At 36.5% G+C, this 23,179-nt stretch overlaps 2 protein-coding genes across 5 annotated transcripts; one reads left to right on the forward strand and one right to left on the reverse strand.

Annotated features, from left to right (window-relative positions):
- Positions 1-3,826: 3,826 nt before the first annotated feature.
- On the forward strand, positions 3,827-13,024 carry ackr4a (atypical chemokine receptor 4a). Of its 2 annotated transcripts, XM_051699910.1 has the most exons (7): positions 3,827-4,023; positions 4,292-4,351; positions 4,551-4,628; positions 5,406-5,507; positions 5,638-5,737; positions 5,837-7,241; positions 10,373-13,024. In XM_051699910.1, exon 7 carries the CDS (start codon positions 10,395-10,397, stop codon positions 11,490-11,492), a length of 1,098 nt encoding a protein of 365 aa, XP_051555870.1. In that variant the 5' UTR covers positions 3,827-4,023; positions 4,292-4,351; positions 4,551-4,628; positions 5,406-5,507; positions 5,638-5,737; positions 5,837-7,241; positions 10,373-10,394; the 3' UTR covers positions 11,493-13,024. The 2 variants fall into 2 exon arrangements, with proteins under 2 accessions (XP_051555870.1, XP_051555871.1); XM_051699911.1 differs by lacking the exons at positions 3,827-4,023; positions 4,292-4,351; positions 4,551-4,628; positions 5,406-5,507; positions 5,638-5,737 and having other exon boundaries at positions 6,893-6,907; positions 7,187-7,241.
- LOC127442113 (transcription factor E2F5-like) lies at positions 12,622-22,476 on the reverse strand. 3 transcript variants are annotated; one of them, XM_051699913.1, is made up of 8 exons: positions 22,144-22,476; positions 20,179-20,288; positions 19,806-19,970; positions 19,326-19,431; positions 18,901-19,126; positions 17,087-17,224; positions 15,016-15,054; positions 12,622-14,189 (listed from the first exon to the last, which is right to left on the reverse strand). In XM_051699913.1, the coding sequence occupies exons 1-8, from the start codon at positions 22,282-22,284 to the stop codon at positions 14,080-14,082; spliced, it is 1,035 nt and encodes a 344-aa protein (XP_051555873.1). In that variant the 5' UTR covers positions 22,285-22,476; the 3' UTR covers positions 12,622-14,079. The 3 variants fall into 3 exon arrangements, with proteins under 3 accessions (XP_051555873.1, XP_051555874.1, XP_051555872.1); XM_051699912.1 differs by having other exon boundaries at positions 12,627-14,189; positions 18,901-19,186; positions 22,144-22,475; XM_051699914.1 differs by lacking the exon at positions 17,087-17,224 and having other exon boundaries at positions 18,901-19,186.
- Between the last annotated feature and the right edge of the window lie 703 nt (positions 22,477-23,179).

The raw sequence follows: 23,179 nt of genomic DNA on the forward strand, positions 1-23,179 counted from the left end.
ATTACAACCACGAGACCTACAATCCATCTGCCAGGATTCAGTTCGCTGGAACTCTGCAACAGTGTTGTAACAAATCCACTTTCTTTTTACAGTTTGAAGGCTATTTAATACTTTGACAAGGGAGTGGGTGATTTACAAGTTGTTGTTTTTATGTAATAAGATTAGGCACATAATGTACACAACATTTGGCGTTTCCTCCTCATGTCAGTTTTCAATATGATAAAGAAACGTTCAAGGGAAAGTTCAGCCCAAAATAAAAAAATCTGTCATCATTTAGTCACCCTAGTTTTGTTCCAAACCTGTATGACTTTTCCGTGAAACGCAGAATGTTCCATCTCAGTCAACATTCACTTTCACTGTAAAAAAAAAGAAAAAAAAACAAACAAACAAAAAAGATTCAATGAAAGTGAAAACAGATGCAATGAACGTGAAAAAAGGTGCAATGAAAGTGAAAAAATTTGCAATGAAAGTGAAAAAAGATGCATTGAAAGTGAAAAAGGTGCAATGAATGTGAAAAAAAGGTGCAATGAATGTGAAAAAAAAGGTGCAATGAATGTGAAAAAAAGGTGCAATGAATGTGAAAAAAAAGGTGCAATGAATGTGAAGAAAAGGTGCAATGAATGTGAAAAAGGTGCAATGAAAGTGAAAAAAGGTGCAATGAATGTGAAAAAGGTGCAATGAATGTGAAAAAGGTGCAATGAATGTGAAAAAAGATGCAATGAAAGTGAAAAAAGGTGCAATGAATGTGAAAAAAGATGCAATGAATGTGAAAAAAGGTGCAATGAATGTGAAAAAAGTGCAATGAAAGTGGAAAAAAGATGCAATGAAAGTGAAAAAGGTGCAATGAAAGTGAAAAAAGATGCAATGAAAGTGAAAAAAGATGCAATGAAAGTGAAAAAAGGTGCAATGAATGTGAAAAAAGATGCAATGAATGTGAAAAGAGGTGCAATGAATGTGAAAAAAGTGCAATGAAAGTGAAAAAAGATGCAATGAAAGTGAAAAAGGTGCAATGAAAGTGAAAAAAGGTGCAATGAATGTGAAAAAAGATGCAATGAATGTGAAAAAAGATGCAATGAATGTGAAAAGAGGTGCAATGAATGTGAAAAAAGTGCAATGAAAGTGAAAAAAGATGCAATGAAAGTGAAAAAGGTGCAATGAAAGTGAAAAAAGGTGCAATGAAAGTGAAAAAAGGTGCAATGAATGTGAAAAAAGATGCAATGAAAGTGAAAAAAGGTGCAATGAATGTGGAAAAGGTGCAATGAATGTGAAAAAAGGTGCAATGAAAGTGAAAGAAGATGCATTGAAAGTGAATGGTTATTGCATGAGGCTGCCAGTCCCTAACATCATGCCTTATATATCCTTTTGTGATCTACAGAAGAAAGAAAGCCATATGGTTTTGGAACAAGATGAGAGTGGGTAACTGGTGACAGAATTTAAATTTTTTGGATGAGTAATTCCCAGTTTTACCAACACCCTACAGATTAATGACAGAATGAGCTGTCACTAATTATTTCCATTCATATTTAGAGAGCTGTCTGGACAGTATGCAATTAAAAAACCCTCTCAACATATTTGCGAATGTTTTTCTTACAACAACCTGACATTTTACCAGAGTGTGACTTGTTACAATACTGTTTTTGTGAATGACCATATTCCAAACAAATGACCAGTGTTGACAGAGTATGTGTGTTCTTTTTAAAGGGACTAGGGTTTTCCCGGAACTAGTACTTTTCATTGCTTTAGCACTGCACATTGTTTTAGGAACTATAGTTCCTCTGAACTGTTTTATGGATTTAGGGATTTTTAGCTCCTACTCTGGAGTAGGTACTTTGGGGGCGTATAGGGAGTCCACCGCCAATTTGTAAACCACTAGCCGCTAGCATGCTACTCAGAGGATTCCATTAATTTTACAATTCCCTTAACAGAAATAAAATAAAACCAACAAAGTATACAAAGAGGATCACCTGTTTCACATGTGTGTGTGTGTGATCCATCGGGAAACATACTTTGAGATTTCATTGCATCAGTACTGTTTGACTGTATAGAAATAAAGTGATTTCTGGATTAGTACATCTTATTTTTCCTGGGATAACAGATATAAATAATCAGATGTTTATTCGAGAATAGGAAATTGAACGCACTAAGCCGTCATAAAATCTAGTTTATATGTGGGAAGTATTGTGTGCCTGTTACCGTGTGGTTAATTTGTATCAAGATGTCTTTTTTTACGTTGAGTATTTCAGTACAGTAATTTTTGTTGAGTCATAAAAGCCTTTGTTGTAAAAGACTGTGTTGATAAATAGGTTTATAGTGCATTTTCAACATGTTGTCCACTAAATTCTGTGTGTGCTGCATGGTAGTCTGACTGCTCGTCTCATTTTTCACTCCAGCTGCAGCACGCACAGCTCTCGAGCCCAGTTTAAATTGTAACCTGAAGACACAAACTGCATCCAAAAATGGGAACGTGCTGCCTTCGGGGGCTGTATAAGACAGTAGGATGAAATTAGGTCCTTTTTAAACTGTTCAGAGACCAGTTTCCTTAAGAGTTCCATTCATCCAAAAACGCTGTCGTTTAAACCATTAACTGATTAGGCTGCCGCCTACATTTTCTGATGTAGTTAAAGCTCATGTAAAACAGCCCCAACAAAAGTGTAACTCCGATCCTCCGTCCTCCGTCGGTGTTGTTGAATTCTTTGTTGTTATTGTTGCTATTGAATTGCGCATGCCAACCACGTCACAAGAAAAATGTTTGATACTAAATGACTTCACTATGGTGGTAACATTCTGAATGTGAATGCAAGAGGGGAAAAGTCACCTCGGGTGTTCCATTCCTCATAAAAGTTCTCATCTAGGAAGTTATTAAAGGAAAAGTACCAGGACTGTAGGTGGGAAAGGGCCTTAACTGGTAGAACACAACAATACATGAACAGGAACGCCCCTTAAAGGTGCTGTAAGCAATTTGTTTTCATGGAAAGGAATGAAAAAAATGTCCCTACACCCTGAGAAGTATTAATGAAATAAGTGCCCTGAGATATCACACCAGTCTCTGTGAAAACTCTAGTGAACAGCAAACAAAAATGTGTCTGTGGTCCACAGACAATGACGCTTTCTGCCTGTCAATAATTTTGTGGGTTCTTATAGTATTGTTGTTGCAGCGAATTATTGAGGCATAATGCAATTTTATGCCATGTTGTTCATAACGGTTGTCAGTTGAGGGTGCTATTTTTATACTATTGTTTTAACAACCATTTCTGCTCTCAATAAAGCTAATTTTGGTATCTTTACAGTTCGGGGTTTTGGAAAGAGGGGGCGTGGCTAATCCAACGGCTCAGTCTAGTGGAAGTAGAACGGCTGAAATGGCTTACAGCACCTTTAATTAAAGCTATGGTAATCATGAATGCATCTTGTGCTAGGCCACTGCCCCATCTTACTATTCTCTTTGAAGCAATCTCCAATAGGATACATTCAACTTCTTTTTGAGATTTTACATTTGTGACTTTGTTTTCCTTAGTTTCAAAAAAAAAAAAATCTTCTTATGTAGGCCTAATGGCTGTCATCTATTTTCCAATAAACAAAAGTATAAATCAATGGCAAGAACAATAGCTGGATGACAGAAAAAAATAATAAGTCTATTATGGGAGACATCCTTCTCTATGTTCCTCAGCCAGAACAAATCACTCATGAAATGCTCTATGTACTATTATGGGGTGCCAGTGTTACCTACACAGGGTTGTTGTTCTCTTTAAACCCGCAAGTGTGTTTCATTAACAATGTTTTCGAAAATGTTGTACTGTACTGCTCCCTCTCTGGACATCTGGTACCAATTATATGTGTGAGTATAAAACAGAGCTGAAGTGCGCTTAGACAGCAGAAAGCAGCAGAATGAAGTTTTGCATGCAACTACAGCTGTTTTGTCTCAGCCTGCTTATTTACAGTCTTCATGGAGAGCAAATTGACACAGAAAGCAGCATAGAAATGCCACCAAATTTTGAATTTGAACAGGAGGATCTTCATCAGTTTGAGGTGAGGAATGAACTTTTCTGGCAGTGTCTCTGATAAAGGAGAGTGTTAATCGCACTAGAATGAACAGGATATTTTTAAGAGGCACATTGTTTTGGGGCATGGATTTTCTTTAAATCTGTTTCATTATTATTGTCATTTCAGACTGTGCAGTAGCATGGTAAACACTATGTGTCATTAAAAAGCAGTTTGTCAATATTTGAACACTGGTACACTGATAATGATGAACATTGCATCTGCTGACTATGTTATTTTAAATGAATCTTTTCAGGTTTCTGAAAATGAACCGGAACCGAAATCTCTGTCTCACTACTCTGACATCATGGCAGTGGTATGCACACCAAGTCCAGACTTCATTAAAACCCCCAGTGCATTAAGCAGATATTTCGGAATCACTATTATTATGATCTTCAAAAGATAGCATGATCTATATAAACTATCCTTAAGTAGTATGTAAATATATATATATATATGTGTGTGTCTTTTATGTTTTGAAATGTTGTTATGCTCTCAATATTTTTTTTGACAAGTTACACAGAGTACGGTGACAGTCAGTCTCCACAGAAAAAGAAAGTAATGCAAAGATAGAAGTCTTCTCACCACTGAGTGTAAGTAGCCTACACATATGATAAATAAGTATGTGTCTGGGTGTCAGATTTTGTTTTCAGATCATTTTTCAGATGCATTATGTAACCTTTCAAGCTAGAATCCCTTCGCACATCAGTATAGACAATAATCAAGTTGATTTTACTCTCTCTCTCTATCTATTTTTTTTCTTTCTGTCAGATAACTGTAGAGAGGCTGAAAACACCAGTTGTAAATTAATCATGAGTGCTGCTAGTTCATCTCTAATGTTTCAGTAATATCTCTGAGTACAGATATCAAACTGCCAAAAATAGATTTGGTCCATTTTCTGTCTGAAGTATTTCCGAGAGTAACTGGATATCCAACCTAAAAAAAAAAAAAAAAAAAAAATGTGTTTTTATCCATTAGGAATTGATTAGATTGTGAAAAGTGGCATTACATGCATTCAGATGGTTGGAGAGAGGGGCTTGAAAAATAACAGGGATTGGTAACATCACCCAAAAAGGAAAGTCATTTTGAAGGTGGAGCAAGTTATTATTTAAATAATATTATACACTTATTTTGATTAAAGATTTGAAGAGAAACATTATTTTTCTTATAACATGCACTGATGAATAGTGCACAATAAAAATGGCTCTACAAAAGTAAACAGGTCAATTGTTTATTTCATGTTGACTAATTCTCCAAGCCATTATCTACACAAGCTTCACCAGTGGCATAATTCCCTCTTTAAAAAATATATTTACATACTTTACACTGAGCTCATCTGATGGCTAACTCAATTAAAACATCACCACCAGAGCTTCAGCACCAAGAGGCAGGAGAATACCAAGGTTACCAGACAAAAAAGACCTCCACATCTACGGAGCCTCATCCCTTTAGGAGACGATGGAGTAGCACAGGTACTCCCTTTCCTCCAATCAGCCTGTCAACTGGCCATTAACACCATAAATGATGAATAAATGTATACAAAAATTCAGAAAAAACAAAACAAAAACATTTCTAATTCTTTCCTTAACCCGTTAACTGTAGCCTCCTCGTGCTTAAGAGGCAGACAAACAATGATCGAAAACAAGGCAAGAAGCATAAACCATGGAAGTTCTCTATGTTAGGGTTTATGTCTCCTTCCGAGGTAATGTAAATCTTTTTACATAGCAAGAAACATTGAGAAGATCTAATAATTCTAGGCATTACTGAGGTTAATATGTAATAGAATGTGTTCTCCTTACAGGTTCCCACATCCCCTGAAACAGGAAAAATAGCAATTGCATAGCGAAAGGTTAAAATGTTTCCTAAAGAGTGTTTCATTCTCAAGTTATATTATTTTGAAAATAAAATATTTTCTTTCTACTTCATTTTCTTTAAAAGTGTACTTAGGATAAATAACAACTTCTATACAGAGTCTTAATACGTGGATTCTGCCTCATCTGGAATCCAAATAGGTACCACTAGGAGGCAGCATTTACCCAAGAGATGTTTACTCAAGACAGCAGCTTGGCTTCTGTATAAACACAATGTTTAATTGATGTATGTTTATCTGAATATCTCAGCTACAATAAAGCATTTGTGTTTAAGTTTGTACTGTGTTGACCCAGTGCAAAACACTGTACATGAAAATGCAAAAGGCAAAATTATGACATTTTGAAATTGCTTCGTAAAGCTCTGGCCGTTTCATGAGGTGTTTAACCTAAAAGCAGCTAAGTACAAATAAATCAATGATGACATGTTGATATAGTTATAAACACAAAGAATATGAGAGGTGGAGTGTGTGTTGATTGCTTCTGTGAGTGATCAACTGCATATTTGAGTGGTTCTGCTGATTCAGTGTGCCAGAAAAGAATTTGGCAGCTTGAGAAAACACAAAAAAGTAAGCCTCTTGCCAAGAATTTTTCAAAACAAATTAGCAGTCCAAAGCAAACAGAAAACACCCCTCCTTCCTTATCTGCATAATCCTTGATGAGGACACAATGCTGTTTACTGCACATTTCACTCTGATGTGATCATGTCAGTATCTAAAATACCCCAAGAAGCAACCATGCAAAAGCAACCATTTGCACTTCCAGAGACATGTACTTTACAGGATAAACTTAAAAAAAAAATTAAAAAAAAAAATGTGCAGATGGTAGACTTTAAACAAAGTCAACAGCACTCCTCCTTTGATTTTTTTTTTCTTTTTTCACAACAAAAATATGCAGCTCAATCAACCTGACCAAACTAAGCTGAAGGGGAAACATGTAGTTAGACAATAATCCACATATACACCATGCTAAATACTGTATATGCTAAATACAGTTAAAGTTGGGTAAGTCTGTTTAACCACAGGAAGAGGTAAGAGGTAAGTTCATTTAAAATTAGTGGAGGAAAAAACTTGTTTCAAAACGATTTTGCTGTGACTGTGCATTGCATTTATATTGTAAAGTTATAAGTTATTTCATTTAGAAGATCTTATAAGCATGTTTATGGACAGTTGCTTGCAGAGTGTCACACACAATCACACATAAGAACAGATACACACAGCTGGTGAGGTATTGGAACAAACGTCTGCTTGCATGAGTCATAGTAAGCAGGCTCTTGCTTACAGGAAACGCAGACAGAAAGAATCCACTGCCTTCAGGAGAAGCCCCCACTCTTACATGGTAGGAAAAGGCATAGTTTCATATGTTAAAAAAACAAACAATTTAGTTTTGGTTTGAAAATTAAGATTCTGCAGATGTTAACCAAAATACCTGAATTTTATGCCTTGAACAGAGAGTATGTGACTGTTTAAATGTTAAGATCAGCTTGTCATTAACAGTATTAAAATGTGCCTGTCAGCTATTTGAAAATATTGCACCGCATTTGGAAGCAACATTCCGACTTCCCGTGTGATCATGGATTTTCAAAGGGTTTTCTGAAGAACCATACATTTATCAGAATGTTAAATAATGTAATTATAATCAGAAGCCTGATTGAAATGTATTCTCACTTGTGGTCTAATAATTGTGACTACACTTAGTGAATAGTGAATAATCTTTAAATATTTTTCAGTGTGTTGTCAATGCTGATATATGTGAAAACATATAGCTAAGACGTGGGGTTCATAAGATTTTAAAGTCTAATAAAAAGTCTGTGGGAAAGGCTTTCTGGTGCTATCTTTGTAAGTTAAAAAAAAAAAAAAACACCACTGGGAGGATTTTTTATTTGTTTTTTTGTTTTTTTGGGAGGATTGTTTGACAATACATTTTACAGCAAGTAAGCCTTGTGGTTTGTTTTTAGCAAATGATGACCACAGAAAAGCTGGGTTGAATTTACCATGTATAACTGATAGGAATCTTTAGTTTCAGTTTTATCTTAGAGTTTAAGCATGCATGGAAAAGGGCATTTGATAAAAGGGGAATCGGAATGTTTGGAATCAAGGTGCTGTTACACGCCTACAGCAATATTATATCCTTTCTGGTAGCCATATGCTTTCTCTCTGCTGTTCTGGGAGAAAGCAAATTAACTCTATATTTGTCAATATAAAAACATTTGACAATTGCCATATCTCTTTTTGTGAACTGAAAACTAAAAAAAGTTAAAATAACTGATAATGCTATTGATTTTACACGTTAATTCAAAGGCGATTAATTATATAAAAATAATATTAAATAATAGCGCAATTAATCGTGCAACAGCAATAAGAAATGTTCCTACCAATGGACCAGTTCAACTTTCAAGTGCAAACTCCATGTTTTTTCGAGTCTCAGTCAGCAGAAGGCAGTAAGTGCGGCTCTAGCTGTACAGGCAACAAACTGACAGATCATCAAAGACAGATGGACAGAGCAGACTGCAGGAATCTCAAGACCCGTTTTTAAAGCTTCAAACTACTTTTAACTTGACACAGCATTTATAGGTAGAGACACTGAAACCAAGTGAAGCACGACTCAACCACAGTGAGATGCACCAAAAGCATTTGTGTGATGCATGTACGGACGGAATGCAACAATGTGTCCTGTGTCTACTTCAGACAGATTTATGAACTGGCTGTGGACTGTAGGCCAATAATAGGCTTATGTTCAGTGATATGGGGGGGGGGGGGGGGGACCTAAACAATAGCCTATACAGGCTTCTAAAATAACTTTTTGCATTAAGTAATCAATGCTTTACTTGTCTGCTACAATGATGTAATGTCTTTGAATTATCTGATATCATATTATTATAAATGAATATTATTCATTTTGAATTATATTTATAAAAAGGCCTCTTTTGATTGTTATATATTGAATTATCTTCATTTTGGGGGCCTTTTCCGCAAATTATGGTATATGCGACATATGATGTAATTAAGTAATTAATTAAAAATTTGGTCCCACTTTATATTATGTGTCTTTAACTACTATGCACTTAAGCATTTGATACAATGTACTTATTATGTACATACATGTTGTTGCATTGTACTTACATTTACAGTACCAGCATTGAATTACATATGTAGTTACACTGTTAACCTTACCTCTAATCCTAAACCTAACCTTAACCCAACCCTTACCCTGAAATCTAAAGTCCAAAGTATACTTCAGTCAGACGTTTGATGCAAATCTCTTCATCAGCAGAGTGCTCAAGACAAAAGCCTGCAGCCCGATTTTTCTAACCACGCTAACCACGTCAACTTTGAACGTGCAGATTGTGCGTGCGCCTGGAATATGTGCACTAATAAGTGGGTCCACAATGTGGCAACACTCACATTTGAGCCGTTGCTGTCATGTAAAAGTGCTAGAAGATGTAATCAGATCTTGACTGCACATCACATGTTGGAGGAGGTCAAGAGATACCTGCATTTGTATAATTCAAGTCTGAAGGACTATAAAGACATCTTTATGCACTGTAAAATCTACTTAATTGACCTTACTTAGATTTCTCAAGGCAATTCGTTTGCATGCTTTTTAATGTAAACAAACTTATTTGGCTGAAGTAAACTGAACTTAATTTTTTTAAGTAACATTAACTAGTTACAAGTAAACGTAACTCATCCGTGATTAAAATATCAATGTTTTTATTTAATGATTTAAATTGAGTTATAGGATGTCTTATACAGTATAAGGGAAATTGGAATCTCGGTAAGCCATATGACACATTGAATTGTCCTCGGTACTTCTTAGTGCAGATAAATCTGCACTTTTGTAATGTACAATAGCTTAATAGCTTAAATTGAACAGGCTCCAAGTTCACCAGAAGCATCATTAATCACCCTCATGGTGACTTCACAAAAATCTCAATGATCAACCAGCTACAACAAAACAACAACAATAGTCATAAGAATTTAAGCTATATAGATTTTTAAATAACAAATTTTTTTTTTTTTTTACATTATTTCCCTTGTTTTTCCCAAACATACAGAACATGATTTATTCAAGTGCAAGGGCTTTTGGGCATTCCACACAGCCAAAATGTTGTACTCGAACCCAAAGGCCACACAGAATGTATAAATCATAAGTTATGATTCCACTTTGACAGGCTCGCGTTTAACTGAACGCAGACGCTGGGCATTCGCGTCAAAATGGAAGTATACCTAGGGACCAGGTCTTAACTCTAACCCCAACCTTAACCATACTCCTACTCCTAAACCTACCCGTACCTTAACCTCAGTAGCAGCAAATGTGAATCTTGTGAGAATTTTGCAGAACAACATGTATTTACACAGTAAATACATTGTATTGTATGTTAGTACATAGTAGTTTGACACCTAATAAAAAGTATGACCAAAAATTTTATTTGATTGATAGTAATAATTGATTGTTTTCATTTTCAGAAATCTCAACATTAGTGGAAGAATGGAGAGCTCAGAGGAACAGTACTACGACTACCCTGAGTATGAAAACAACAGCTTCAACTTCAGCTATGATGACTATCAGACCATCTGTGAGAAGGGTGACATACGCTCCTTTGCGAGGATCTTCCTCCCAGCTGTTTTCAGTTTGTCTTTGGTGATAGGCTTGGCTGGAAATGGCCTGGTTTTGGCAGTGTATGCATATTGCAAGCAACTGAAAACAATGACTGACACATTTATACTTCACCTGGCTTTGGCAGATCTATTGCTGCTCCTGACACTGCCCTTCTGGGCCACTGATGCTGTCCATGGCTGGGAGCTTGGGGTTGCTCTCTGTAAACTTGTATCTTCTCTGTACACCATTAATTTCACCTGCAGCATGCTGCTCCTGGCCCATATTAGCATGGATCAGTATCTGGCTTTGATGCCCGGAACCAGAAACAGAGGTTTTGCACGTGTCTTCCGAAAGAACCACTCTGGAAAAATTTGTCTGGTCGTCTGGATCATAGCTTTTTTTCTAGGTGTCCCAGATTTGGTGTTTTCAACGGTCAGGGAGCTACCTTATAAAAAAAGCTGTTTGGCAATGTATTCTTCAGACATGGTGCTCAGAGCTAAAGCCAGTTTGGAAGTGGTGGAAGTCATAATGGGCTTCTTGCTACCTTTGTTGGTGATGCTATACTGTTACACCTCTGTAGGGCTAGCTCTAGTGAAGCTCCCTCTAGAGAGAAAGTGGAGGAAGTGGAGGTCGATCCGTGTTCTGCTGGCTATGGTTGGAGTTTTTGTGGTCACGCAGCTACCCTACAACGTTATCAAGTTCTGCCGGACCATGGACATTGTGTACACATTTGTGACTCACTGTAGAACAAGTAAAGAGCTGGACAGGGCTACTCAGATCACAGAGAGCCTTGCACTGACACACTGTTGTCTAAACCCTATTCTTTATGCTTTCATCGGTTCCTCTTTTAGGCAGCATGTAATGAAGTGTGCTAAAGGGTTTGGGGATAGAGGGAGGAGGTTAGCACACATAAGACAGCAGCAGGAAGTGGTCATCTCTTTAAATTCCCATTCACAATCCCAAGAGACCAGCACCTTTTCAATTTGAGCATACAGGAGAGAGAGAGAGAGAGGATGTTTTTTTTGTCTGTGGGTTTGTCTGTTGAAATATGGTATTAATGGGATAGTTCATCTAAAAATGTAAATTCTGTCATCATTTACAGTACTAATTCTGATGTTGTTCCAAACTGTATGGCTTTCTTTAGTCCCAAAAGGAGATGTTAGGCAGAATGTTAGCCTCAGCCACCATTAATCTACATTGCAATTTTATTTTTTCTTACAATAGCGTAAAAGTGAATGGTGACTGAGGCTAACATTCTGTCTAACATCTCCTTTTGTGCTCATTGGAAGAAAGTAAAACAGGTTTGAAACAACAGAGGGTGAGTTCAAAATTAAGGACATGTTGTTCTTCATCCCAAAGTATATTACACTGTATATAAAGAATGTAATTATTCATCATCAAGACTTTCCTACTTAATATCATAATACTCTATGGATCTAGCATAATCCTAAAAGAATGTTCCTGTTTACAGAAGAATATCACATGCACTCATGTAATCTTTGGCTAATCTGTTCCAAGAGTTTATCTGATCACAGTGTTTTTCATTTAGTAGTAATGGTAACAGTGCACAATTTCATGCAATTGTTACATGCAATTTATTCGTCCCTCTTGTATAATGTCCAATTTAAGAATGTTCAAAAGAAATTCAGGAGAACTAAAGATGCAAACTTGCCCATTGTTATGGGTCACAACATTGGCATTGCATTTGTATTATCTCCAGCTGCAGAATCAAACAAACTTCTCCATATTTCAAACACCATCCCCATTAAAACACAGATGCATTAGGGAAAAAAAGAATGGAGTAAAGAATGCGAATGGAGATGAGAGAGCTCAGCTAATGTCAACAGAATGCAGTCTATGCACTAGCACTAAATCAGTCATTTTCAAAATTAAAATTCTGCAAAGACATTTGTTGTATATAATGTAGTAGGGCAGTTATGCATACCTTGCTTGTGTGTTTTCTTTATAATCTTTGTGGGCTGTTTTTTTTATGGCTGTGATAAATGTAAAATCCAAGTGTTTATTTAAAACCTAATAATCAAACATTTGTTGATAAAGAAATTATAAAGTCAAACATTCTTTATTTTTTAATTAAGCATTTATATACCTTACATAAACTGCCTAAAGGTAATAGGAAACATGAATATTAGGTAGCGTCAGGAAGACTGAGACATAAAACATTTTGCAGATTAATAGCACAGACTAGATTAAATACTGACAATGTAAAATAAGTTGCTCAATATGTGAAAAATGATTATAAAAAAGTCAGAGATTCTGTGCTGCACAGAAAAACAATATAATTGAGACCTTGAGATGGCTAGATGCCTTAGAGATTTTGACACAACTCAAAACAATATGTTTCATGTGGGTTATATTACAATGTTACAAACAAAGATGCTTCCAAGTCAAAATTCCACCCTGAACATAAATGATAACAGGACTTGAGCAATAGCAAATGTTTACATAACTTTGATAAAAAAAAAAGTGCAACAGAACAAAAACATTGCTCCTTTGATTAGTTTTTTTTGAAAAAAAGTTGCTAAATAATAATAAAAAGGCACTATGTTTTGTAAAGTATACACAACGATTATCCAAGGCAGTTTAACAGCTTTATGTTCTCTAATTCAAGAACGTTACAAATTATATTAATTAAATTGGGTAGGATTGCCTCTACACAAACAAAATACAATTATACAAAATACAAAAACAACTTCAATCAGCTATTCAAAACAAAGTGAACAACATAGTGATATTCCAACATGGCAATCAGTTACGAATAGCAACAAAAACACAATATAAATATGCACAGTTGAGTGTCACCGTGTTTCTGTCAAAGGACTACAAACAAAACCAACTAACAGTTTCAATAAAAATAATTAGTGTAGTAATTAAATAATTATACACAAGAAATTGAGCCATTCAAATAACAAATTAGAAAAGTCTGCATACAGTTAAATTATATTATACATTTTCATGTTACTTAGAAAGGCACTTTCTATACTCAGTAAGAATATAAAGTATCATGTATCATATGAGTATCATGAAGAATGTGAAATGGTGGCACAAAAAGAATGAACAAATAGATGATCTTAAGGCACATGTCCCAACAAGCATACAGGCAAAACAGTGTCAGGTTTGGGTAGTGTTAATTTCTCAAATTACATTCAAACTAAACTCCATTCACCTCTACGGATTATGCCATCACTCGTCAGAAATAATGAGCAACACCACAAAACTGAAAACAAACAAACGGCTGCATTACACAAAATGACAATAGACACACAAGGTACGTGTTCCTAAGGTCTAGTTTTTTTTGGGGGGGGGGAAGGGGTTTATTTTTCCTGTCTCTTTCTCTGAAACATTAGTCATGGTTGAAGGCAGATAGGAAAACACTGTTAAAGACTTGCAAACCCAAGCTGAGGATGAAATGTAAATGAATGTGAAACTGAGTGCAAGCCAAGGTTCAGGGAGCAGGCACTGAGGAAGGAATGCAACCGTTGGCAGTTGGGACCTCTTTTTTTTTTTTTTTTTTTCTATGAAAGCAAGTGTGGACCAGCGTGGCATGAATCATGCCTTAATAATTAAGAATCTGCACATCAAAAAGGTCGCAGACTCCCTCGTTGTCATCAAGGTTGAAACTGTAATCCACACCAGGGTTGGGTGAAAGTCTTAACAAGGGGAAAACTACAGGGGTTAAAAGAAAATGTTACCAAAAAGAAAGAAAAATTGGTCATTCAAAATACTAAATGTTTAAAATTTGTCAAGTTATGATGATTCATATAAAACTGATGACTTTATATGATGTTTTTGACTCATATACTAACATAATCTTTAAACTCTTAAATTGAAAGAACTGGCATGTGTAGGAAACAGAAACCTTGAAAAAAAACCTCACTCAGCCATGGGAATTCACTACCTCTCAGCTAAGTTTAAAAATATGTATCTACTATGCTAGCTATATGATTAGCTGATAAGGACGGTGAGAATAAATATAACAAAAAAGTTCTGCTATGTGACCACAAGGGGGCTGTGAAGAATGCCAGTACTGATGCAAATAAATAGAGCCTTTTCAGCATTTCTGCAATATTTAGAAGCGTAAATCTAGCAAATGATTTATATTTTACATTTTTACAAATGAATTAGAGTAAAATTATAACATTATACGTTGTGTTATGTTACCCTGGCATTAATTAAAAAACTAGTTAGCACATCTATGATGGTCTTTCTAATGCAGCTGCTAAAGGAGTGAGAGTAAATTTGGCATCTTTCTCTCTTCCGACTGCCGTATTCTATTGCTCTATAATTTTTCCCTCTTATGGAAAGTTGTGAAAACAACAGTAATTTTTTTTTCTTTTGCTATTGGAGCAAATGGGAAATATAATATTTGCAGAAATAATATTTGAAGTGGTCTCCTATTCTCCGCAACAGAAGTTTACCCTGGTTTACTTAACTTCTGCTTTCCAAACCAGGAAATGTGAAAAGGGCTGGAAAACATATTTGGAGAACTTACCATCTGATGACATCAATTCATCTATGAGGTCAGAAACACCTGGAGGAAAAGAAAAAAGGTCAGCGTTTATTAACTTAAACTCTGCGGACCCGGTGGCAGGTCCAAAAAGGGGCACTAAGTCGCAGAAAAAGTTTACTTAAAATGTTCAAGTCTCCGAATACATAAGTCAGGCATATGGAGTATCGTTTGAAAGCTTACACCGTGTCCTAACCAGACGAAATGCAACACCGCGATAAAAGGTATCTTTTCCATCTTAAAGTTTTTGTCCTAACCAGCCGCGACACACGACGAGTGACAGGGCTTTCTATTTTTGGAATGGTTTCTATTTCTGCGACATCGCGCCGGGCAGCACAGTCAACAAATGGGTCTAAAATTATTCTTATTACAGTATATTAAAGCCAGCATCTCACTAGCTGGTTCACAACAACTTGATTTTGGCCGAGGGTGTCACACACCTACCGAATATTGTGCTTGAGGTCTCGTTCTCTTCAGCCGGCGCTATCACACACACACCGGTTCAGATACAGAATGGCAGAGGGGAGACATACCGGCTCATTATGACTTTCTCTCCACTTCCCTGTCATGTGGAGATTGGCAATATAACAGCATGAGTACCGTGTGAACATAATCGTAAAACTGAATAAGGATGCGATTCATAAAGTAACTTTGCCCCGTGTATGTGTGTGATTGTGTATTTATCCCCACGGGGTTTGCCGTAGAGAACTAATGTCCATACGGAGCTTCAATGAGAAATGAGTCGTGTTCAATAAACACACTGATCTGTCTGTGATTGCTCTGATTTCTACATTTCATCATCAATTATCCTCATTTTAGTGTATGAATATCGCTGTGTCTCCTCTGGTGTGGACAGGCAGACGGCTTGTCACTGTAATTGTCTGCGTCTGATTATGACTCGTGTTAGAATCTGAACTTTTCACAGATTAACATTACTTCTGCATATATGTTACATAAAATAACAAAATAAGGCCTGAAAACATGTGTCGCAAATCTGCCCCAACTAGAGGTTAAGGTAGAAATCTGAATATAAAAGTCTTTCAAATAGCATGTAAATAGACTAATCATATATCAAATGAAAGCTCTCGTTCTCAGGAATGTGATTATAAAGTTTATTTTACAGTTCGAAAGATTTTTAAAAGAATCACAAAGTGAAATATGATTTCTGTAAGACATCAAATACAAATGTCTTTATGTGCCAATCACTGCTGCTGTCAGCCCCTAATAGCTAAAAACTTTAGATCTACTTTTACCTTAGGCAGTTGTATAAAACATTTGCCATTTTTAACTTTTTGGTGAGTTTGCTTGTGTGAATAATCCAATGTTATATTTTAGATGTCCAGAACAAAATATGTGGTCCAGCAGGAAAAGCATGCTACACAAATCATCAGAAATATGTTATCAACTATTGATGATTAATCATCATTACCGCAAAGGGGAGGAGCTTTCTAATGACACCTAGATTGAGCTTCTAGTCCACTAAGAGGCTGAGATATTCAATAAAACAATGGGGGTGGTACGTGAATTGAAAATTAGACTGTATGTCTATGGACGAGCACATCTGTGAGTATTACAGTGCATTAGAGCAGTGGTTCTCAACCCTGTTCCTGGAGCAAAAACAAAAATATTTCTAATATTGCTGCCAAGTAATGGAATAAAATAAGACATTTTGGAGAGTGATGGGGTGAAAATAAAAAAAACAGAAGTACATGCTTACAAAATTAGGACAAAAAAAAAAAGATATTTAGAAAATCTATTCATCAAAAGACTGTAAACATATAAAATATTATTTTGAATAATTGGAGTCTTTTTTTTTTTTTTTTTGTGAGGGTTTCTGACAAAAATTAGACACATTTTTTGCAATAAGTCCACAGTATGTGTAAATGGTGAGCTTTTAAATATGAGTGTGAAAAATTGCAGGCAGCAACTCAAAAGGTATCTCCTAGCAGTTCACATAAATTAAACATTATCTCCCAATTCTTTGAAAATGACTGCTCTGTAATGTTATCTTATTGGTTTGTCCCAATTATTGGTAGAGTAATGGTATCCTTTTCACCTTCTCTCTCTTCCCTCATTTCCTCCAGCATGGACTGCAGATCCTGATTCTCTCTCTGTTGTACTTCAACAGCCTCAGCATCACCAACAGACTCCTGCATTAATAAACACTGACTAGCAGGGGACTCAGGGTGACATTCTAATTGAAAAAGATATAAAAATGTAGAAAAGAGGCAAGCATTTATCATTATATTCAAATGCTATATATCAATTTTCATATTTATACATTCAATTTAATCTTTTTAGAAGATATTTAAAGGTGATGCTTGTAATTTTTCATTTCACCATTTTAGTTTGATTCCCCCAAAAGTGTAAACACTGTGGCGCTACCGAAACATTACTTTAAGAATACTGACCGCCACGACACAGCAACATTGGTTCAACCACTGGCGTGTGGTTGGTGCAGGACTTTATGTTTGTCTGCTCCAAGATGAAGGAAAGACTGTTTGGGTAGACTGATTGAAGTCATTATTTTTGCAACTCTATTGGCACAAAAATTACACACCTCACCTTTAAACTCTACAACTCTGGGGCATTTCTCGGCTGCCCCCAACACAATTAAAAAAAAAAAAAAAAGGACTCCAAGGGGGGCCTGGGTAGCTCAGTGGTAAAATACGCTGGTTACCAGCCCTGGCGTTCGCTAGCTCACTAGTTCGAATCCCAGGGCGTGCTGAGTGACTCTAGCCAGGTCTCCTAAGCAACCAAATTGGCCCGGTTGCTAGGGAGGGTAGAGTCACATGGGGTAAACTCCTCGTGGTCGCTATAATTTGATGTGGTTTGTTTTCGGTGGGGCGCGTGGTGAGTTGAGCGTGGTTGCCGCGGTGGATGGCGTGAAGCCTCCACACGCACTATGTCTCCGTGGTTCTGTTCACCCCATCTCCCTCCAAAAAGTAATATTTTATTCCACTAGAAGAAACATTTTAGCCCTCACAGATGTGCTCGTAAACATTTAGTTAAATTTTCAGTTCATGCACCACCACCATTGTTTCATTGAGTATCTCGGCCTCAGAGTGGACTATTAGCTCAGTCTAGGTGTCATTTGAAAGCAGAGATCCTCCCCTTTGTGTTATATAACAACTTTTCAAATAATTTTATCATCAATAGTCGAAAACATATATTTCTGATGATTTGTTAGCATGCTTTTCCTGCTGGAATGCATATTTGGTCCTGGACATCTAAGATATAACATTGGATTATTCACAGGGACAAGCTTACAAACAATTAAAAAATGTCTGATTTTTTTAGAAAACTGCCTATTGTAAAAGCAGATATACAGTTTTTTGCTATTTGGGGCTGACAGCAACAGTGACTGGTGCACAAGAGACATTTGTGTTTGATGTCCTACAGAAATCATATTCCACTTTGTAATTATTTTGAAAATCTTTCAAACTGTGGTATTAGTACCGTCACATTCCTGAGAGTGAGAGCTTTCATTTGATATATGTATTTTTTTATTTACGTGCTATTTGAAAGACTTTTATATTCATATTAATATTTCTACCACATGAACTCTAGGTGGTGCTGATTTGCGACGTGAATTTTTTCAGACCTTATTTTGTCATTTTATGTAACAAATGCAGCAACGATGGTTATCAATCAAAAGTTCAGATTCTAAGCTTTCAAACTATACCACATATGCCTGACTTATGTATTCGGAGATTTGAACATTTAAAGCGTAAAACATTTTCGTGACATAGCACCCCGTTTTGGATTGCGGGCGGGTCTGCAGAGTTGAAGAGGTTAAGGAAACATGACTAGTGCCACAAGTATCAAACCAACAGTATGTATGGGGCGGGGCCAGTATGAAGGACTTACCCATGTGAACATCTGGGGGTGTGGAGGACCGTGTGAGCTGGTGCTCTGCAGCCAGGCTTTTAAGCTGGCCGCACTTCAGATCACAGAGCTCTGTCGAGGAGATGGGAAACCTTTGCAGACCAGCTGGAGTACTGGGGGGAGTCGGCATGGCAGAGATGTCATCCACAGGAGGGACAGAGACAACAACAGGCTTGGAGCAGCTTGTCTCTCTGTTTATCAGCATCACCTGAATGGGAGCGGAGTGACTTCTGAGGTTCATCTGGTACTTTTTCTGACCATTGTGGCCCTGAGTCAACAGAAAAGTCATGGAGGTATATTTAAAAAAAAAAAAAAAAAAAAAAAAAATTGCATATAAAAACAATCAACTATTTCCATTTTGCTCAATTTCTCGATAAAGATAAATGGTCAAGGAAGGTATACCATACCATCTCAGGTACTGGGACCTCCAACTGTGTTCCTGATGTTGCAATCACAGCTAGAAGAGTATCTCCACTGAATGCATCACATATGTCCTCATGTGTGACATAGCTGTATGTATGCAGTTCTAAGGAACATTTCCAATTGTTTTGGAAAAGAATAATTGAGATAAACAGGATGAGCTGTATAACCCACTTCATGTTTAATGTTTAATCTGAGGAGGAATAACTGGTTATGAACTGAAATAGACTAGAGACTGGAAAAACTGGACTAGGGCTACTACTCTAATACCCAGCATTAACAATAAACAGTCAAAGAGGACCAGTATACCATGTAATTAGCTGCACTCTTCTGACAATAGTGTGAGAAGAGCCCCATTTCCTGTGAGTGTTAACAATAAGGAAACCAACCAAAAATGAAAGAATGTAAGTGGGAATATTTATGACATTTCTAGCATTTACATTGATTGTAATGATTGAAAGGAAGGATATCTGCAGCTGGAGGAGTCTTCATTCAGATGTTTGATGCTCTGTTGCAGACATGCTTCCTGCATGTCCAGCTCTCTCTCTTGAATTTCTAGCTCAGCAATATTTGCCTTGAGAAGTTCCACCTGCTCCAGAACTTCCTGAGGCTGGCAGCCTGTACTCTCTCCCCTAGTTAAGACAATGAAACTGCTTTAGAAGTTGATGCAACAAGGCAAAGCAAGCATACAACATGAGATACAATAGAAAAACACATTTTAGAAAATACACCAAAAATACATGAGGGGAACAGACATCCTTATTATCCCTATGTTTTTAACATCAATACAATCAGTAGTTTCAGCATCGCCATTTCAAAGAGATACATCTGCAAACTCACTTCCACTGAATAATGTTTTTTGTCTTTTTTTCAATGAGCCCAGTGCCTTCAAGAACATTGGTGATGTCATAGATCCTTCTTTTCTGTTTGACTGCCAAACTGTCAGCAGCCTGTTTAAAAACAAAAACACAATGTTATTATAAGAGATAGTCCAATAAGGCAAGAACAATTTTCTGATGATGGTGATGATGAGCCAGGGTTTTCAACAAGGGATCCCCAGATCTGTTAAGCATTATATACACTGGTGGCCAAAATGTACAGTAATGTACAGATTTTGCACTTAAGGAAAGAAATTGGTACTTTTATTCATCAAAGTGGCATTCAACTGATCACAATGTATAGTCAGGACATTAGTAACTTAAATTACAATTACAATTTGAAAAAAAAAAATTCAGAACTTCTTAAACTATTACAGAGTTCTCATCAAAAATTCCTCCACGTGCAACAAAAAGCTCAATGGTGTTAAGATCCATAACACTCTTTTCCAATTATCTGTTGTCCAATGTCTGTGTTTCTTTGCCCACTCTAACCTTTTCTTTTTGTTTTTCTGTTTCAAAAGTGGCTTTTTCTTTGCCATTCTTCCCATAAGGCCTGCACCCCGGAGTCTTCTCTTTACTGTTGTACATGAAACTGGTGTTGAGCGGGTAGAATTCAATGAAGCTGTCAGCTGAGGACATGTGAGGCATCTATTTCTCAAACTAGAGACTCTGATGTACTTATCCTCTTGTTTAGTTGTAAATCTGGCCTTCCGCATCTCTTTCTGGCCTTGTTAGTGCCAGTTGTCCTTTGTCTTTGAAGACTGTAGTTTACAACTTTGTATGAAATCTTCAGTTTTTTGGCAATTTCAAGCATTGTTTAGCCTTCATCCCTTAAAACAATGATTGACTGAATTTCTAGAGAAAGCTGTTTCTTTTTTTTTTTGCCATTTTTGACCTATTATTGACTTTCAGATATAATGGCAAGTGATTTTCTAGTACCAAATTAGCAATTTAGCATGATTACTCAAGGATAAGGTGTTGGAGTGATGGCTGCTGGAAATGGGGCCTTTTGATCAAAAATGACTTTTTTCAAATAGTGATGGTGCTGTTTTAAACATCAGTAATATCCTGACTGTACTTTGTGATCAGCTGAATACCACGTTGGTGAATTAAAGTACCAATTTCCTTCCGAAACAGCAAAATCTGTACATTATTCCAAACTTTTGGCTGCCAGTGTAATAAAAAGCATTATTTTATATAAATGTATGACATATAATAATAATAATAATAATAATAATAATAATAAACATTACATTTTTTATATGGGGGTCCCTGTGTTGGCTAAGGGATCCCTGGTTAAAAACCCCTGATTTAGAGCACTGGGGTGGGGACTAAACAGTGTATCTTTTGGTAGAAAACTGTCTATGCTGGGTTCAGATAGTGGCTCAACTGTTATCAGTAGCGTTTCCCTTGACAAAGTGTGCTATCGTGAGAAGCAAGGGTAGGTGTGCTTGCACTGGCTGCACGGACTCAATGTACTGGAATTCTTATAACATGTTTGGTATGGCAGCTCATGTACTCGGATAATAACAAAAAGGATTCTAAATAGAACTGAACATTCTAAATTCTAAAATAACGCCTGAAAATTCTCAAACAAACGCACATCTCGTTTAACACTACTGCGTCTTTGCAGGCAAAAGCGTCAGGTAACAAACACCTGCCGTTTCTGAGACCGTCGTACTGTATACCTCACAGGTTTCGGTTCAAAAACGAGCTCTCTGTCACAATAATACGCCTTTTCAACTCGTTCTTTAACACTCTAAAGTAATTTACGAGCCAAACACACCGTTTTTCTACATCTCTGACAGTCTCACAGAATAACAAAGGTCCATTCAGGTACAAACACTTTCTTTGTGTGACTCCTGACAGACCACCTGCCCGACTTTCATTCATTCATTCCGCCGGTCGTAATCGTATTTAAACCCACCACTTTGAGATCAAGCACTCCGTCTTTGGCCTCTTGAAGCAGAGTGACGAACTTGACTGTGAGGAGACCCAAACTCTTCTCATGGCGACTGGACCCGTTCGTTGTCGCGTGAGGGAAACTCGCGCTGTTCGACTCAGCCATACCATCCAAACACCCAGATTTGGGGAATGCAATTCAAAACTTCCCCCCCTTCGTCTCGTTTTTAGGTGTAAAAGTTTGCCTCAGTTTAGCTGGTCACGGCGAGGGGGTTGTGAGAACCATCTCTTTCACTTATTTACCTCAAGGTAACACTACTGATGCCTCGAGGGGTTTTTTAATGAGAGGAAATGACGTTGAATTACCGTTACTATGGAAACCTCTCCACTTTTTCACTTGTGTGAATGTTCGGACAGAGACGTTTAGAGATCCGAATACTTGGTCAGAGGTACATGGCACTAAATGTAATAAATAAATAAATAAACAGTATAAAATGTATACAGAAAAATGGCGTAAGTTTAAGGTATATGTCATCAGCTTTACAAAATATTAATATTTTGTATCTTATATTTTATAAAACACACTATGAAAATTTTTATGACTGAAAACAGTATCATTTATTAATATAATTAAAAAAGGGCGATTTTATATAAAAGTGCATTGCATGGTGGTATATGTTAATGGTACGTCTTCAGCTTCACAAAATTGTAATATTTTGTATTTTATACGTTATAAAATACACTGAATATTTATGACTGAAAATAGTAAAGTTTGACAGTAAAAAACATTTTGTACAATGTAATCTGAGACATAAAACAAAACAAAAAACAGTTAAACTATTTTAAAATTAAAAACGGACACAGAATGAGAACAAGTTTATACATTTAATTATAAAATTTAAAAAAGGGCAATTTTACATAAAAGTGCATTGCATGATTGTGTATGTTGATGGTCCAAGTCATCAGCTTTCATTTATACTTTGTAAAATACACTATTAATATTTTTATGACTGAAAACAGTTGTTTAACAGTAAAGGTCTTTTTTTATTATGTAATCTGAG

This window comes from Myxocyprinus asiaticus, chromosome 6 (genome assembly GCF_019703515.2).
Source record: "Myxocyprinus asiaticus isolate MX2 ecotype Aquarium Trade chromosome 6, UBuf_Myxa_2, whole genome shotgun sequence".
Classification (NCBI taxonomy): domain Eukaryota; kingdom Metazoa; phylum Chordata; class Actinopteri; order Cypriniformes; family Catostomidae; genus Myxocyprinus; species Myxocyprinus asiaticus.

Bases quoted from the DNA above. Each gene is read 5' to 3' on its own strand.
- ackr4a (XM_051699910.1), top strand. From the start codon at position 10,395: ATGGAGAGCTCAGAGGAACAGTACTACGACTACCCTGAGTATGAAAAC.
- LOC127442113 (XM_051699912.1), bottom strand. From the start codon at position 22,284: ATGGCTGAGTCGAACAGCGCGAGTTTCCCTCACGCGACAACGAACGGG. The intron at 20,289-22,143 runs GTGGGTTTAAAT...GTTTTTAAACAG, and splicing joins GAGTGCTTGATCTCAAAGTG to GCTGCTGACAGTTTGGCAGT. The intron at 19,432-19,805 runs TCCTTCCTTTCA...ACTGCATACATA, and splicing joins GACTCCTCCAGCTGCAGATA to CAGCTATGTCACACATGAGG.